Source organism: Arvicanthis niloticus, chromosome 20 (genome assembly GCF_011762505.2).
Source record: "Arvicanthis niloticus isolate mArvNil1 chromosome 20, mArvNil1.pat.X, whole genome shotgun sequence".
Lineage (NCBI taxonomy): Eukaryota > Metazoa > Chordata > Mammalia > Rodentia > Muridae > Arvicanthis > Arvicanthis niloticus.
In genome coordinates this window covers 4,749,291-4,767,491 of record NC_047677.1, presented here as the reverse complement: position 1 = coordinate 4,767,491, position 18,201 = coordinate 4,749,291, and the positions used below count along the sequence as shown (strand labels likewise).

The 18,201-nt window shown below is 37.9% G+C and overlaps 1 protein-coding gene across 2 annotated transcripts in view; it reads right to left on the bottom strand.

The window, feature by feature from the left end:
- Positions 1-18,201, bottom strand: part of Man1a1 (mannosidase alpha class 1A member 1) — a 173,489-nt gene that overhangs the window by 100,697 nt on the left and 54,591 nt on the right. For both annotated transcript variants that reach the window (XM_034524436.2, XM_034524437.2), the window contains exon 5: positions 13,249-13,329. In XM_034524436.2, coding sequence (XP_034380327.1) covers positions 13,249-13,329 — 81 coding nt within the window. The remainder of the gene's footprint in view (positions 1-13,248; positions 13,330-18,201) is intronic.

Here is an 18,201-nt window from a genome sequence, read left to right as displayed (position 1 = left end):
TTTTACAGGTGGAATTCTTAATGAACTCAATGCAGAATGCTTCACAAATTGCTGAGGCAAAATGCTCACAGTGATACATTTTCTAGCTTTTCAAAATAATCATAAATACAGGAGTGGGACTTACACAGTGTGAAATACAACAAAACCTTAGTAAGAGAGAGGTATGATCTTTGTAATTTAAGGCAAGGAAAGGTAGTAATTTCATTTTGACTGAGATGCACGGTATTTCAGTGTCAATTCTATATACTGGCACATATCTTTTAAATTACAAATTAAACTCACCAATTATAATGGGATATTCAGTGTGTGACAGCTATAACTCATCAGCCATGAAAATGTAATTATAAATATAAGCAAATTGACTATTCTCTAATACGTTTTGCTAAACTAAACATTTCCCTATGAAAATATTAGCTATTTTTACAAGAATTTCACTAACAAATGCCAAATACTAAAGTAATAAAGTATATGCAGAGACCAATCTAAATGTCTACAAAACTATAAGGCTAAACACAGTAGGACAAAATAACAAGGAAACAGCATCATTTGATAAATGAGATTAAAATTGTTCTTTTCCAAGAAATTAACATAAATGTGTCATTAAATGGTTTAGAAAACTTTGTCTGGATCAGATAGTTCCCTCAGGTTGAAGAGAATGTGCAGAGTCCCCTTCACTTTTGCTCTTTATCATTTTCTCCTAGGCTTTCATTTCAGAAAATGCCCCAACAATGTCAATTCAATTTAAAAGGTCCACAATAAATGACCCAGTATATTTAATAATGATTTAATTTAGATAGAGTCTCTAGCTCACTGGTTTTCAGAACTCATCTCTTTCAGAGTACTAGCAGGCACATTAACAGATAAAAGGGGAGATGTAGGCTGTGTGTGTGTGTGTGTGGCGGGAATTGACTGAAGGTAGAGAGTGGGTGGAGCCACAAAATCTTGTAAGACAGTATTTCTCCATCTGTGGGTCAAGACCCACCTGAGGGTAGTATGACCCTTTACCCTAAGGCCATTGGAAAACACCATTATTTACATTATGATTCACAAAGGTAACAAAATTACACTTATGAAGTAGCAACAGAAATAATATTATTGTTGGGGTCATCGTAACATGAGGAACTGTATTAAAGGGGTGTAGTGCTAGTGTTAGGCAGGTTGAGAACTATTCTTATAAGGGAACTAGTGGTCATGTATAATTTCAATCATGCACAATTTCCCACTCGCCTATCCAAGCCCTCCAGACCAGCTGCGGGATCATGTTATCAATATACAAATTTTAGTATAAAAGTCATTTGAAAATATTTTCTGTTGGGATTGTAACAAGTAAAGGTCACAGAAGAGGCAGTGAGGAGCTCACTTAATGACCACTTACTAAATGCTTTCCAGTATCCGGCACAGAGGGATTAAGTAAAAATCATACAAATGCAGCAGAAACTTAATCTTCCTTTTGGAATTAAGTTCAAGCTATTGGGAAAACATAGAATGTTGGTTAGCTTTTGTCAGCCTGACAGAAACCTAGACACGCCTGGGAAGAAGGTCAGGCATTGGTTCCATCAGATTGGCCTGTGGGTGTGTCCATAGGACATTTTCTTGATGACTAATTGATGCAAGACACATAATTCTATCATTGCTTTAGTGAAGAAATGTCTGAGGCGTTTCAGATGGAACCCTTTCAGTTACCTTTGGACTTATTGTCCCATCATACCCAAATTTTCAAAACACCTGATTTGTTTTGTTTTGTTTTTTTTTTGAGGCTGTTCAAATTTTCCAGTTTGGGTTTCTGAAGTTATATTTTCTCATTAAAACAGACGGTCCACAAGGGCTGTTTTGGACTCAAAGCAGAGTCTGACACAGTCTGCCGAAGAGATAGGTGATTTCTCCCACTGTTGTGTGACAATTTCAGTTGAAACATTCCACTCTGCAGGGAAGTGGATTTAAACTAGAAGGGAAACAACTCAAAATAGCTCCAGGAAGTCCCCCAAATTGAAAAGATTAACTAGGGACCTCCCTCTCAGGGTAATCAATAATGCTGCAAAGAAGAATCTCAGGCAAGCCAAGCTGCAAAGATAACCAGATACCTATAAGAAGCAGAAAACAGCAGAGCTGTCTGGAAGAGGATTAAACCAACTTAGGTACCAGAAAGGATCTCTCGAAGCTACTGAGCTGCCAGCAGGCTGTGACGTCTGGACAGCATGCTCAGGGCTCCCAGCTTTGGGAATCGTCACCCCTTCTGGCATGGGCTTAGCTGTCTTTGTGTATTCCAGTAAAACTCACTGGCTCACAACTTGGAGTCTGTATTTTGGTCTGCTGTACCTTCTCTCCCTATCTACGGTAAATGTGCGCTGTGTCTCCAATAGAAAAGTTTTCTTTACACAATACCCACCCCATGACTGTTCACTGTGTGTTTTCTCTCCATGTTTCATCTAATCAGCATCTTCCCCAACCAGGACCACCAAGGTGAACCTGATTTGGGATACCTCAAAAATATACCTGTGAGACCTTCCTCTTTGAAGGGGCTACTCAAACTGACCCCTCTGAACTTCTAGTCTTCTAGTGGGTAAATATTTGGTCCTTCCTGCTCTGCATCTCTTTCCAGGCAATTATCTCAATAAGGATGTGGATGCAAGAAAATGGTTGATATTTTGGCTTTTTTTTTTCATTTAAATTATATATTTACAGATCATAATTAAAATACCTTTCATATATTTGAGAGAGAAGATAAATTTGAGCCCAATTCTTGAACAGTACTTGTGACTGTAGCTGAAGTGGATCCAATTGTATTCCTGAGTTTTGTTTGCTTTTATGATTACTCGTTGTGTTGTGGAAAGTTTAGTACATACATGTTTAAAATTATACACGAGTTCTTTTATGTCATCAAATTTTAGTTTCAAAAAGAATACAACGACCAAATTGGTGTTAAATCTCTTTGCTTTTTGGCTCTGGTCGCTAGGAAACCTGCAGATACATTTCTGTCCAATGCTTAGATGATTAACAAGTTGGCAGTCTGTGCTAATCTTATCTGCAGCTATCATCCGCCTTGACTTTCCACAGCTCTGCTTGATCATGCGCAGTCTCTGTAAGTCATTTTCATTCTTTGCAGAATGAGGCAGGAGACAGACGGATTGTCTCGGAGTCATCTCTTGCAAGCAGATTGTAGCAGACTGAGTGTGAAATAAAACAACATCAATATATCCTAATTTTCTAAGGGATTTCTAAATAATTTTGTGATTATCCATCACCACAATTCATTCCCAAAACAATTTCTAATCCTCTAAACATTCCAAGTGTCTAAATCTTATCAAGCCAGAACTAAGCACACATCTCTGTCTTTCTGCTCAGCTTCTCAGTCTCTCTCCTCCATGTTTCCTCCTTCCTTGGTGGCCTTGAGGCTTGGATGATGTATAAGCTAGTCCTCTTAGTGAGTCTTCACTAACTTTTGTAGTGGTGTTTTAGCATGGTGGATAACATAGAGGAAAATTTTGCTGCAATTAAAATAAAGGTCACCCTCTGCTTCCTCAGTCTTGGACCAAATACTCTCTACCTTTTCTTATGGAAAGACAGACTGCCCTCCCATCATGGAAAAAAAAAAACTCCTCCCCATCATGGAAGATTAGTCCTCCCAATAGTTTGGTGTCCAGGAGGTTGGTTATGTTCTTCTAGTTTAGACTCAATAGCCGCGTTTCCTTCAACATAAAATGCCCCTAGGTGTGATCCCTTAATTTAAGGAATAAAGTAGGCTTTAAAATCAGATAGGTGTTTCATTAAGTTAATAGTCTGTGTGGCTATGTCCTGTCTCATTTTTTGTCACATTAGTGCATTTAAATCTAATTTAAATGCCCGTTTCTCTTCTAACAACCACCCCAACTCTCTCCACACTTCATTACAGCTTGATGTTGGAGGGTTCTGCCAAACCTGGTAAAGGTTTCTGTCACTACCCTTTTATCATTTCAATTCTTTCACTTTTTTGTCTTTTTATCCCCCAGGGACTTGTATTTTGAGTACTGTAAGACAAGAACAGAAGAAATGGTCTATTTCTTAATTTGCAATATCTCAAGGGGTAGTCAAGCTATAGAAATCCTCTATGGCAATCAAAGACGTTTTGTCCAGATTGTTCTTCAGAGCACTAGTGCCACCATGTCCTATGAAATGCATTTCTGCTACAATATAGTTGTTGGTACTTTCTACCTAACAAATATGAGATGGTATATTTCAAAACCTTGGGGCTGGAGAGACGGCTTGGGAGTTAAGAGCATTTGCTGCCCTCACAGGGGATCTGGGTTTGGTTCCCTCAGTGCATTCATGGTGGCTTACAAACATAGGTAAATCCAGTTCCAGAAAAACTGATGCCCCGCATCTGACATCAGACATGCATGTGGTACACATATATGCATGCAGGCAAACACACACAGAAAAACACTTCATTATTATTGTATAACTGTGCATGAACATACAGTGGGATACTCAAAGGTCAGAGACTACTTTGTGGAGACAGTTTCCTATCCTTACCTTTATATGGGATCTAGGGATTGACTTGAGGTCATCAGGCTTAAATGGGAAACTCATTCACTCACTGAACTATCTTGCCTGCCATGACATGTAATATTCATATGCTCTTTTTTCTACATGAAAACACTTATTTTGATATGCCTTTCTTACGTTTATTTTATTCATTCATATTTGTAAATTTTCAACACCATTTTTGATTTTATTACTCTTATTCTACAGCATTGGTTCCTAAAAATTGTTCCTGTAGATAATTCTACCTTAGTTTTGACATTTTAAAAATGGAAAGTTATAGTTAATTAACTGTGTGAAATACAAGGTAGAAATAAAAATTATGTTATTTCTTTACATTGAGACTTCAAGAAATACACAGAACGTAGCTTTTTAGCACACACAAAATCACAGATTTATTCTGGCACATCGAAGATTCTTGTGAGTGCACTCTGAGTTCTTGTATAGTTACTGTCCCCAGTGAGGGTGCCATTCCCCTTGAGTTTACTATAGAGTGAATCACATTCATCTTTTATTCTTAACAAAGGCCATTCCTACTTAGTATTCATCTTATCTCTACTTAATCTGTGTAGAATTATTATAGTTGTTTGAACTCCTTTTACAGACTTTTGAAAAAAAAAAGTTGTGGATTGACCTCTCAATAATTCTATAAACTATCTTAACTGAGCTCAGACCCTTTACATTTCTGAATGTGTTCATAATCAGTTTATTGCAGGTGTTTCCTGTCTTGCTCACACCGTGGTAGACTAGAGCTCCCCTGCATCCATACTTCCCGATTTATGTTTGGAATGGTAACTACCATTGCAGTGCAGTGCAGCCCAAACCAGAGGCTCCCAGTTTCCTCAACTTCGTAACATAAATCTGAGTATTATTTTTTTTAGACTACGTCAGTTTAGGGCTACATATATCTATCTAATGGTGATCTATAATTTTCACAATATTCCTAACTCACTGATGAAATCAGAATCTTAAATCATGGCTGCTTAGCAACTCTTCAATGACATAATTTATGAGGTTGAATTCTACACAATTCTAGGAAGTTCTTTGATTTTCATGTAAGTGTAAAGAAGCTTATAGGTATATGAAACCAAGTTATGAATAACTTAGGTACATTGGGGACATTTCTATGAAACGACTGCATATTTTCATCTTGAAACAAAGTCAAATAACTGGCCAGGATTAGAATAAATTTTCCTGGTCAAGTTCTTGGTAGGCAGTTCTCCAGAACGAGTTGGAGAAGACCAAAAAATAAATAAAGAAATAAAACAAAAAAACAAAAAAAAAAAAACAAAAAAACAATTGTTAGGTGACAAAGTGATTAGGAGGAAAAGGAAGGGGAAGGAATCTACAGAAGCAACCTAGCACCAACCACTTCTCATGTAGCAATCACACTTTGGAGAATAAATATGTACCAACAAATTATAACCATCGTAATCAAAGCAGAGATACTGGAAATGACCTAAATCTCAGTATTTATAGGACACTCAAGAAAAAAATATGGTAAGAAGATAAATCTTTATGAACCAACATTTAAAAATTATTTTAAAACAGAAGTATATAAGAAAATCATCTTAACTTTTTCTTAATACAAAATGTAAAACAAACAAAAATCCACAACAAATTAATTTTTTACATAGTGAAATTGACAGGCAAATATGGTGAAGTGATAGTGATTTTCAATGACGGTGTTCTTCATTGTCTTCTCTGTAAAACGTAGCCAAATAAAGAAGCAAAACCACCCTGTTCGCCTTGACCTATAGGTTTCTACCATGCTACATCCATATGTAGCTTGGGTCTCACATCCAGTGCCACAGCCTAGTCTGGGCACCCCTGCCTGTGCTGCAACCAACCTCTAGGCTTCCACATGACCCACAATGCCTCCTGCTGACCCACAAGCTCCTGCCACACGATATATAATCTTTCAACCCAAAAGCTACATATACTTACCCAGGGTCTAACCTTGTGAGTCTCTCTGGTCCCTTCTTCCATAATCACCCTCCTCCAAAATTCCAAATAGTCTATAGTCAAGGCTCAAATCAGGATGCACATATTGTATACCAGCCCAGTACCCTGTGTCCGCCTGACCTCATTCCACCATAGCCATACCCAACATCTAGGTCAAACTCAGCCTGCACATCTTTTCTTTTGCCATGATCTGCTCTGTCTATATCAGACATGGAACAACAACAACAAAAACCCACACTCACAAATCTCAATGCAAAAATATAAAGAATTTGAAGAGAAAAGCAATTATCTCCTCTATAAAATCCAGAAGTCCTGTAGAAATGTTTGCCAAATGAGAATTACACAGATGAAACCAGGACACAGAATTTAAAAGAATAATTATAAACCTCATCACAAAATTCAAGGAGTTTAAAGAAGACACAATAAAACCAGTTCAATGAAATTAAGGAGAAAGAACTCAGAGAATAAGTCCCTGAGTAGTGGCCAAGAAAATATAAACATAAGGCTGATGGAAATGGAAAAGACAATCTAGTACTTGAATATACAATTATATAAAGATAAACATTGAAGCTGTAATGAAGATGGAATTTCGAAGCCAAAAAATTCAACTAGAAAACTCAAAGGAAATCTTTAAAAGTAGGACAAGTCATGCCAAAGATCAAATGTCAGGACTTAAAGATAAAGTAGAGGCTCTGGACCAAATAAGTAAGGAAAAGAAGAAGAAATTAGGATACAGGAAATGTGGGATATCATATGATATAACCTTCAAGTTATAACATAGATGAGGGAGAAGAACCCCAAGTCAATGGCACAGAAAAGATCAACAATCTCATAGAAGAAAACTTCTCCATTAAAGAAAGACACACATACAGATACAAGAAGTATACAGAACTGTAAATAGAGAAGACCAGAAAAGAATATCCCTACAAAGTATCATAGTTAAAACACTACATATACAGAATGAACAAAGAGTATTGAAAGTTGCTGTAAACCATCCAACCATCCAACCAACCAACCAACTAACCAACTAAGCAACCAACCAATCAAACAAATAAACAAGAGAACAACCAAACACGAGTCACAAGTAAAGTAACATCAACAGCATAATAGCAGATTTCTCAATGTAAATGCTGAAAGCAAGAGAAGCCTAGGGCACTGCATTATAAGTCGTGAAAACCAGGATGACCAATCTAGACTAACATACCCTGCAAAACTACCTCCCATAGTTGAAGGAGAACAAAAAAATTCCAGACATAAATATACTAAAAGAAAAATTATATCCAACAAATGAAACCTAAAGTAAATATAGGAACCAGTATTTTGGGCTAATGAGAGGAATGAGAATAGTCAAAAGGCTGTGAAAAGACATTAAAGCCATAATTACTAACTGTAAAATAACACTAAGAACATAAGCAATAAAACCAAAAATCAACAACAGGATGACAGCAATTAACACACACACTTCAACAATGACTTTAAATATCAATGGTATTAGCTCTCAGTCAAAGGACATGGGCTAGCTGAATTGATCAAAAAACAAAATCCATCAAGAAACACACTTTAGCTTTAAAGATATTCACTACCTTAGAATAAAAGGATGGAGAGAAATATTCCCGTCAAATGGCACCAGGAAGCAAACGGGTGTCACTTATCATAACAGCTGACAAAATAGCCTTCAAACTAAAACCAGTAAAATAAAGAACAACTCTTCCTTCTAGTCAAAGGATTAGTCATCCAAGAAGACATCACTATCCTAAACATGCATCCTAAACTCTGGTATACCCAATTTCGTAAAACATGTCTGCTAGGTTTAAAGACACAGACTAACATTAAAAGATAGGTGATTTCAAAAGGTCCACTTTACAAAATAGATCACCTGGACAAAACATAAATAGAGAAACATCAGAATTAACTGATATATTATCCAAGGAACTTAACAGACATCTACATAATATTTCATCCTAACATCTGAGAATACACATTCTACTCATTAGCATAACAGGATTTTCTATAAGATAGACTGCATTCCGGGACACAAAATGAATCTTTATAAATTCAAAAAGATTGAAATAACTTCATGCATCCTATTTAACCACAACATAACTTAAAATTGACACCAAACAAATTTCTAGTAAACATCCAAATTCATGGAGATTAAAAAAGTCATTAATGAATGTTTAATGGTTCAAAGAAAAATTAAAGAAAGAAAACATTTCCTAGAACTACATGAAAATGAGACACAACAGAATACCTTTGGGATACATTGAAGGCAGACTTGCAAGGAAAATTTTTATAGGTTTAAATGCCTATATTAAAAAAATTAAAGTCTTGGTGGTACACTCAGGAGAAAGAGGCAGTCAGATCTCAGTGAGTTCGAGGCCAGCCTGGTCTACAGAGTGAGTTCTAGAACTCCCAGTGCTACACGGAGCAACCCTGTCTAGAAAAACTAGAACCAAAACCAAAAAAGAAAAAAAAAAGAAAGAAAAAAAAGATCAGAGTGAGAGTGAGTCTTGATATCATAAAAAAAAAAAAAAAAAAAAAAAAACTAGGAAAAAACATAACAAGCCAAATTCAAAGCAAAAATTAATGAAAGAGAAGTGAGGAGAATGATATCAAGAATCAATGAAACTAAGCTGGTTCTCAGAGAGAATATACACGATTAATTGACCCTGATTCTTTGACACAGCTGGGGGGAGGGGGAGGGGAGAACCAAAGACAACAGAATCAGAAATTAACAGCGAAACAGACACCAAAGAAATTCAAAATATTATAAGGGAATACAAAATCAAAAACTGTACTTTGTTAAATTGGAAAACTTAAGAAGAAATGGATGAATTTCTAGATTCTGCCAAACCCCCTAAAATAAACCAAGAAGTCAAACACCTAAAGAGACCCATATAAAATGAGGAGATTAAAATAGTAACAAAATTTCTCCCAACTAAAAAAAAAAAAAAAAAAAAAGTCCAGGGCCAGATGGATTTACATCAAAATTCTACAAGACTTTCAAAGAAAATCTTAAGACAATCATTCTTAACCCATTAAAAAAGAAAAGAGAAGAGAAGAGAAGAGAAGAGAAGAGAAGAGAAGAAAAAGAAAGAAAGAAAAAGAGCTGCTCCAAATTCCTTCTATGGAGCCATAACTGTGGTCAGTTAGCTTACGTCTTTCCCTTTGTGTATCCCTTTAATTTTCCCCTCCTGCCTTATTGCTATGGCTAGATCTTCAAGAACAATATTAAACAATATTAAAACATGTGACATAATAGACATAATAGATAGTATCAGTATCACGCTGATACTAAAACAGGATAAAGAAACAAGAAAGAAGCAAACTATGGATCAGTATCCATGATGAACATAGATCGACAACTTCTTAAACAAAATATTTGCAAACAGAACACTGACACATATCAAAACCGCTGCATGCCATTACCAAGATGGCTTTATCCCTGAAATGCAGATATAACAGAGGCAAGTTAATAAATGCAATAAAATGCATAAATGTACTTTATAACATAAATTGCAGGATGATTTTAATAGATTTAGAAAAAAAATTCTTTGATGAAATCAAACAGGCCTTCATGATAAACATGTTGGGCTAGAGAATAAAACCTGTGCATGAGAAATCAACAGCCAGTATCACTCTAAATGAAGAAAAGCTTGAACCAATTACAACACAGTCAGGAATGAGACTGGAATGTCTATTATGTCTATTATGTCACACGTTTTAATATTGTTTAATATTTTAATATTGTTCTCGAAGAACTAGCCATAGCAATAAGGCAAGAGAGGAAAATTAAAGGGATACACAAAGGGAAAGACGTTAAGCTAACTGACCACATTTGCAGATGACATGATTTTACTTATTAAAGATCTCCCAAAAAACATTCACCAGAAAACCCCTAGAAACAACAAACAAATTCAACAATGTGGCAGAACACAGAATCAACTTGCACAAAGCAATGTTTTTTTCTATGTATGAACAACAACCATTCCTGCAGAGGTGGAAGGTAACTCTCTAATGCTTTAGATACCATACATTTCAAACACAGGGCCCAGCGGCCCTGGAGCTGGAACTGACCTGAAAGCCTCAAGGTTTTTTGGACTAGTTTTCTTGGTACCAGAAGGCTCCAAGGAAACTTCCAATACAGAGAAGTAACCTACAGTCCTGCCCAGCGGCTACACCTACAAACCAATAACAATGGCCAGCAGGGCACCACAGTCCCAAGGCCGAGGTAGTGGCACACACATCTTGGCAGTAACCACAGCTCTCTAATTGGACTCAAAGACCAACTCACAAAGAGGAAAAATCATGCCTGGTACTGGAAACTTAGTCAACTACCCAGCACTAAAGTCATGGATCTTGTAAGAGAACTTATAACTGCTACTTTACCAAGCTGGAATGATTCCTAGATACATTCTAAAACTATGCCCTTAGACCTACAGATAAATGTAATCCTCACTCCTCGCCCAAGAAACTTCTCTTTGTAGCAGAGACAGACCACTGCAGAAAGGCACAACCAATGGAGCGCAGAGTTGTGGAGCCCAGTCCCAACTGATACATTTACAGCATAACTCCTGCATCTAAGGCTCGGAGAGTATTGCAGAAGTGAGAACAGCATGAACGTAAGAACCAGAGGAACAGAGAGTTGTGGGATTTGCCTCCTAAAAACATCGGGAGCTACACCCATGATATCTAATCAACACGCGTTCTTAAAAATAAACTCAACAAGGAGCACACGAGTAAACATTGTAACATAGATAGGGAAAAACTCAGGGGCCTCAACTTTACCCAAAGATCCACAGACCACTAAGAAATGTGGAGTGAAAGAAATGGTCTTTTCCAGGAAAGAACACACTAAGTGGGTATCCAGGATCAAATGAGCAGCCCTGAGGATATAAACATACAAGTCCCATTGTATGAACTTGAACAGGTTGTATTTATGCATGTGTGTATAGTGAATAATTTATATATATATATATATATATATGTGTGTGTGTGTGTGTGTGTGTGTGTATACACATATACATATGTGCACATATATGTATGTAATAACAATTAATGAAAACTAAGGTCATTAATTTGAAAGAGGGCAAGCAGATAGGGAAAAAAAAGAAGTGATGCAATTATTTCATAATCTCAAAAATAAAGTTAAATAAAAATTCTTACAAGGCCTTGAACTGATTATTGTACTTAGAAACAAATGATATCATTTGTGGACATTTCATTTAGATAAGCACATCCATATATATCGAATATTCATAGAAAAAGAACCACTCATATGTATGGAATCCTGAGGCAGGAGAAACTTTAAAAAGCTAATGAAAAAGATGAATCTTTAGAAGAAATATAGATTTGTTCTCTTCGTACTCCCTACACATCCCATAAAGCTCGCAGGCCGACTGACACGCGACTTGCGTTTTCCAAATTGTGTCATCTATGTGTAGATTATGGAGGAACATAAAAGCAAGGTCATCTTAGCACGCTGTGTCCCAACAATGAGAAGATTAGGAACATGTTCATAAACAGACATTAATTTGCATGCTGCTTTTATAAAAGACAGTTGCTCTTGCTTAGGGATGCTAACCTGGGCTGTCCTAATGAGAACAAAACAGAGAAAACTAACTGGAAAAAAAAAAAAAGAGGAAAGGGGGACTAACACAGCAGAGGCCTTTGTTTCCCAGGCTAGAATGATGCTTTAGGGGACTAAAGGGTCCATCTACACACTGTAAAAAATTATGGTAGAACCAAATCCAGAGAGAGAAAAAGACAGACAGAGAGAGAGAGAGAGAGAGAAAGAGAGAGAGAGAGAGAGAGAGAGAGAACGAACAGCGTGAGAGCTGCTTTGCTCTAATGAGAAAAGCACCTTGGAGACAGGAACAAAGTCAAGCAGTCTCTCTCATTAAACATTTATTACCCTGCTTAAATCTGTTTGAAGCACAGAAATACATGAAATACTACGCAGGCTAAGATCTACTCTCTCCTCGAGCCAGAATGCTGAGCCTCACGTAAATCTGACTGACATGTGGCTGAAATACGTGACTGTTTCCTTGATGTCAGCTCTTAACGCTGTCAGTACTGCAGGTAAGTCCATTCCTGAAACTCTTTAGTGGACACTTAACATAATTCACAAAGTTGTCCAAATGCTTTCAAGAAAATAGCATCGGTGCCCTTGATGGGTGTGATACAAAAGTCTTTAATCCACCAAATAAAAAAAAAAAGAGTAAATTAAAAATCCGTGCTTTGCCCCAAGCAGCAGATAATTCATTAAGCCTTGACTCAGGAAGAGAAGGAAGCATTTCTCACAGGGACACTGGCCTGCAGGGTCATAGGCTGGCAAGCCCTCAGCTTCACAACTACTGTCATTTTAAGATCTTGTTTGTCATGCCTTCTTTACTTAAGTTTTTACTAAGCTAACATTCTAACATGAAAATAAATTTTGAGGCAAAAATTCACCCACAAGTCTGCGGTTACGCTAAACATTGTTAATACGGCCGCAGACATGTGGGATTGGTACTTCTAATCACAGCACACAGCATAATGGGGCCATGCTTTTAAAGGCAGCACCTTCACCTGACAGTAGGAACCCTCAGACTTCCCCTGGCTTGTTCATTTAATTGGCACACATTTTGAGAAGTAAAACTGAGCATCAGAACATGAGACTTCAGTGGATTTTTTCTAAATCCACACCACAAACGGCACATTTAACCCAAAGAGTAATTTGGAGACATGTCATAAGTCACACGTCTATACGATTTTGCATCTTACCTCCTCTCCGGACAAATAGTAGGCTGACAGCAGTCCACCAACGAAGCGTATGTTTACTTCAAAAACAGAAACTTCAGCATTCTATGGGAACAAAGTGAAGAAGGTTAAGCCATAATGATAGCATGTGGAATGAACGCACATGGTATACGGTAAGCTGCTCTAATTTAAAGTCTGCTCAGACCTGTGTGCTTGCCCAGGGGCACCTATAGGGAAGACAAACACTCCCTTGTAAATGATGGCAAAGTATGGTTAAGATGATAAGGAATAATTCTGACTCAAAGCAAAATTATAAAAATACCATAAGCTGAAATTCTTTCTTTCCTACATGCGGATGCAGACCTAATACTTGTTATTCTGTATCTGTACAAAGGCACCGGGATCAGGGCTTTTATTATTATTTTTTTTTTCCTATTCCGTGTTCTCGTTATTTCCTTCATTTGCCTGCTTTTTCTTCCTGAAAGGCCAATCAGACTATAGTGTGGCTGCTAGCTCTACACTAGTCTAGCAATCTGTTTCCATTATGTTAAAGCGGCACAGACAGAATGCTAATGGGGCGTAAGCCCAGGGCTTGAGTTCCAGTGCTGCTCCAAGCCTTTGCCTTCCCAGTCACAGCTCTGAGGTGACACTCTGTCTTGGCACAACGGTGATAATAGTTCGTGCCATCATTGCTAGAGTGCTTCATAGTGCTATCAGCAGTAGCTTGCTTTTATTATTTATAATATGGCACATGCTTTACTCATCTCCTGTGTTCTTTCATCCCCACGCAGACCTTTGGAATTAATTATTATTCCTGTGCCCTGTCCACAGAACGAGAAACAAGTCAGGCTGATAGTGATTAATGTGACCTTTTGAAGTTCACACAACAGTGAGAGAATTAGGATTTGAATGGGAACATGTTTATTCATGGTTCAAACCCTGGCTGTTCTGAACTCTGCGGCTACCTCGCAGACTACGCTCCATGCCTGGTTATTAATGGTCAAATAATTGTGATACTTAAGTAGTAATTACCACCAATAGTTTTATGACTATAATATTTGACTGCTAAGTGAATCTGTCTTGTATTTTGAAATGAGGTGATTAGCACAGTATGACCCCCAACAGATACAAGGTACACTTCATCGGGCCTACTAAGTAACTGTCACTTCTGGTTAACATCAAACCACTCACGGATAATGACAAGGGCTAAGAGCAAACTAGAATGTATGGAAGTAGCATCTGTCAGACGAACTTAGAAAAACCATTTGAGATATCACTTTTAGGGACCATTTATTAAGCAACTACTATATGCCAGGCCCAGTCCTAGGTCCTGTGAGCACAGCAATGAAAACTGGCAAGATCCTTAAACTTACAGAGTCTACATTTCGGAAAACAGTTTCAGAAACAAATAAGAGATGGATTATTTCATTCCTGCATGCTCTCCCTCAAAGGATCTAGGGATCCAATAGCTGAAGTTCCTACTTAAGAAAGTTCCTGCAAAAGAAAACCTATAAAAAAGTTAGAACTGTTAGATAAAGGTAGATAAAACCACTATAAAATAAAACCATGCTGTGAGTTTGTTTAATTGTACTGAATAATTTATGACTTGCAACTTATAGATTTGGATTAAACACCATCTGTGTTATGGAAGTTATCACTAAAATGGATCACTCTGAATGAGGGTCATTTAAACCCTGCTGTTAGTCCACACAACCTCCGATTTAAAAGAGAGAGAGAGAGAGAGAGAGAGAGAGAGAGAGAGAGAGAGAGAGAGAGAGAAAATTTATCTCATTTAGTTTGGTTATACATCTTATCTAACAAAAATAATGTCTAATAAAACTCAAATGAATTTAAGTCCTTACAGCACATTTGACTTAGTTGGTATTTGTATTTTTTTAGTTTTTAAACCAGAAAACAGGCCTTCATGTTTTTACTTACTCATAGTGGTGGTTTTATTTCCTGATTCTGGCTCTAGGCTCATTACACATGCTTTTCCTATTTCCCCTTTAAAATGCATTGGACAGTTGAGACCTTTGTATAGACATCTGATAAAAATTATTGCAAGGTAGGGGACTGAGCCATGTCAATTGCCATCAGAAATATATCTCAATCTAGACATCAATCACTTATTGGATGCAGTTAGTCAAACAGCTATTGATCCAGCTCTGTGTGTATTCCAGAACCTGCATTCTATTTATCTTGCTTTGCTGTAACATACTGAAAGATAACCTTGCAAAGTCCTGCGCTCAAGGTCGGCGGCTATGACATTTCAGTTGCAGGGACCGAATCATCTAGGGAGCCCAAGGCAAAGTCAGGATTGTTAGTTGAAGCCACCCAGGTTGCCAGCGATTGGAATGCCCTTGTCTTTGAAACACTTGCTCAGGGATACCACAGCATCACGATCCTTAACTCTCACCATCTTCCCGTGCTTGGAAACCAGAACTACACCGAAACAACGCCTCCCGGCCCCTGCCCAATACAATTCCTTCTACCTCATTTTTCCAAAGTTACATTAGTTACAAACCTTAAGTTGAGCTCTTTTAAAATATTCTAGGGTATATTATTTTTTGGGTCAGAAGATTGGCATTTGGACACTTTGGATCATTCCTTATAGAACCTTAGATGAAAACAACAAAAGGGTTGGGGGGAATAAAATTTCGTATTCTAACAAAATGGTTAGTAGCTATGAACATTCTGGTCAGGGGCTAGGAAGACGGCTTAGGATGCTTGATTATACAAAAATTTGGGCTTGAGTTTGAATCCCCACACTCATGGAAAAAGGGTGGGCATGACCATGTGTGACTGTAAGTGCAGCACTGGGGGCTAAAGAAAGGAAGACCGTGGGAGCTTCCTGTCCCTGGCCAGCCAGCCCAGCCAGAACAGCTGTTTGCTAAATGAGTGAGAGACCTCTCAAGGGAATAAGGCAGAGGATAATAGAAGACAGCCATATACTTACTCTTATGAAGCACGTGTGCTCACACACACAAGAACACACACACACACACACACACACACGCACACACGCACACACCACCATGTACACACATACATTAAAAAAATTAACTAACTAAAAATTCTGCTGTGAATTAGGAGGATTAGGTTGGAGACTGATTTGAGTGTTAGATTCTGGAGAACGTATTTGCTCTCTCTTAACATCTGTTTTGTCACTGGTAAAAGACAGGTATGCACTTCCTAGAAGGTACACCGAACGTCAGGCAGAACACATACCTGGAGAAGTCACTCATCCAGTAGACAGCTGTTGCCATCTGGATAGTCTGTTGTATCTAGGGTATAGTCTTATGGGAGTTACAATTTGAGCAGTATATTCAGCCTTTTGTTTAAACTGAATGACCCTGCTAGTGTCAGACTGATTAGCAACTATAGGTTGGCCATGTCTGAAGATATACTATACACTTAAGTAGATCTCAATTAGAGACTGCTTTTTCGTTTTTCTTCTAGCATTGCTATACAAACATAGAACACGTTCAACAAATTCATACATAAGTTTAATAAAATAGGTGGTATAATTAAGTTGACATAAAAATATCAGTAGGTTGAGTGCTGTAGTTCACTGAGAAAGTATGCTTTGGTTATGAGCATTACTTAGAGCCTGTGCTGGCTACAGATATATCAACTTAACACAGGCTCGAACCATTCAAGAGGAGGAAACCTCAGTTGAGAAAATGTCTCCATAAGATCAAGCAGTAGGCAAGCCTGTAGCACACTTCCTTAATTAGGAATTGATGGGGGAGAGCCTAGCCCATTATGGGTGGTGCCATTCCTGGGCTGGTGGTCCTGGTTTCTATAAGAAAGCATATTGAGTAAGCCATGGAGAGGAAGCCAGTAAGCAGCATTCTTCCATGACCTCTTCACCACCTCCTACTTCCAGGTTCATGCTCAATTTGAATCTGTGGCTTCAATCAATAGACTGTGACTCAAGATAGGTAAGTCCAATTAAACCCTTACCTCCCCGAGTTGCTTTTGGTCCTGATGTTTCATCACAGCAATAGAAAACCTGACAAGGACAGTGCCTATAACTTGGGTCCCTTAGACCATCAACTTTAACCTCAAATTCTTGAATTGTCTTTCTCTTTTTTTCTTCTCCAATTTACAAGACATCTAAAATTATCAGATAAATTGACAAAGATTGCTAAAATGGAAAAACAATAATGTTCTCCTCTCCTAATCCTTAAATTAGCATCTTGTCAAGCTCCTGTCCTGGAAAAGGCTTCATCCTAACCAACACACTATGAATCCTGGATATGAAGACTCTACCACTGATTGGTGACAAAAATAGTGACCCCTTCAGAAGATTTTCTAAAATGAGTGTCTGAAAGACTCTTACCAAGCGAGACAGCATTTTAAAGAGCACAGAGAAATTCTAGTTAGGTTACATTTTCATAAGCAACTCATCCTTCAAATCTACCCAGAGCATGATATCTATTAGATCCCAGTCAGCAGAATCACAGGCTTGGCCAGGAAAACAAAACGATATGACAGTTCTAGAGCCAAGTCAGCTCCAGCTCCCATTCGTCTGAGAAACTGCAGAACCATAAGCTTCCCCTGAGAAAGTAATTTATCTCACTGGGTCTCCAGGCCATGAGCTAGTTACTTATAACAAAGCTTGTTCAGACTTTAACTATTGGGATTCTACACAGCACCACATTTTCACTGAGTTGAAAAGATGTTTTGAATGAGAACATTTCCAAGGCCCGCAACACATACACAGCAGAGGACTACATGGTCTGGCCTCACTGAGAGAAGATGCTTGGAGTTCTCGAGAGACTTGAGGCCCCAGGGAAGGGGGGAGGCTTGGTGGTGAGGAAACATCCTCTCAGGGACAGGAATGGGGTGAGGAATTGGAGGAGAGGGGGACTAGGAGTGGGGGCAATGGCTGGATTGTAAACAAACAAACAAAAAAAAAAAAAACTGAAAAAAAAAAGAAAGAAAGAGAACATCTGCTCCCTGAATTCAGAT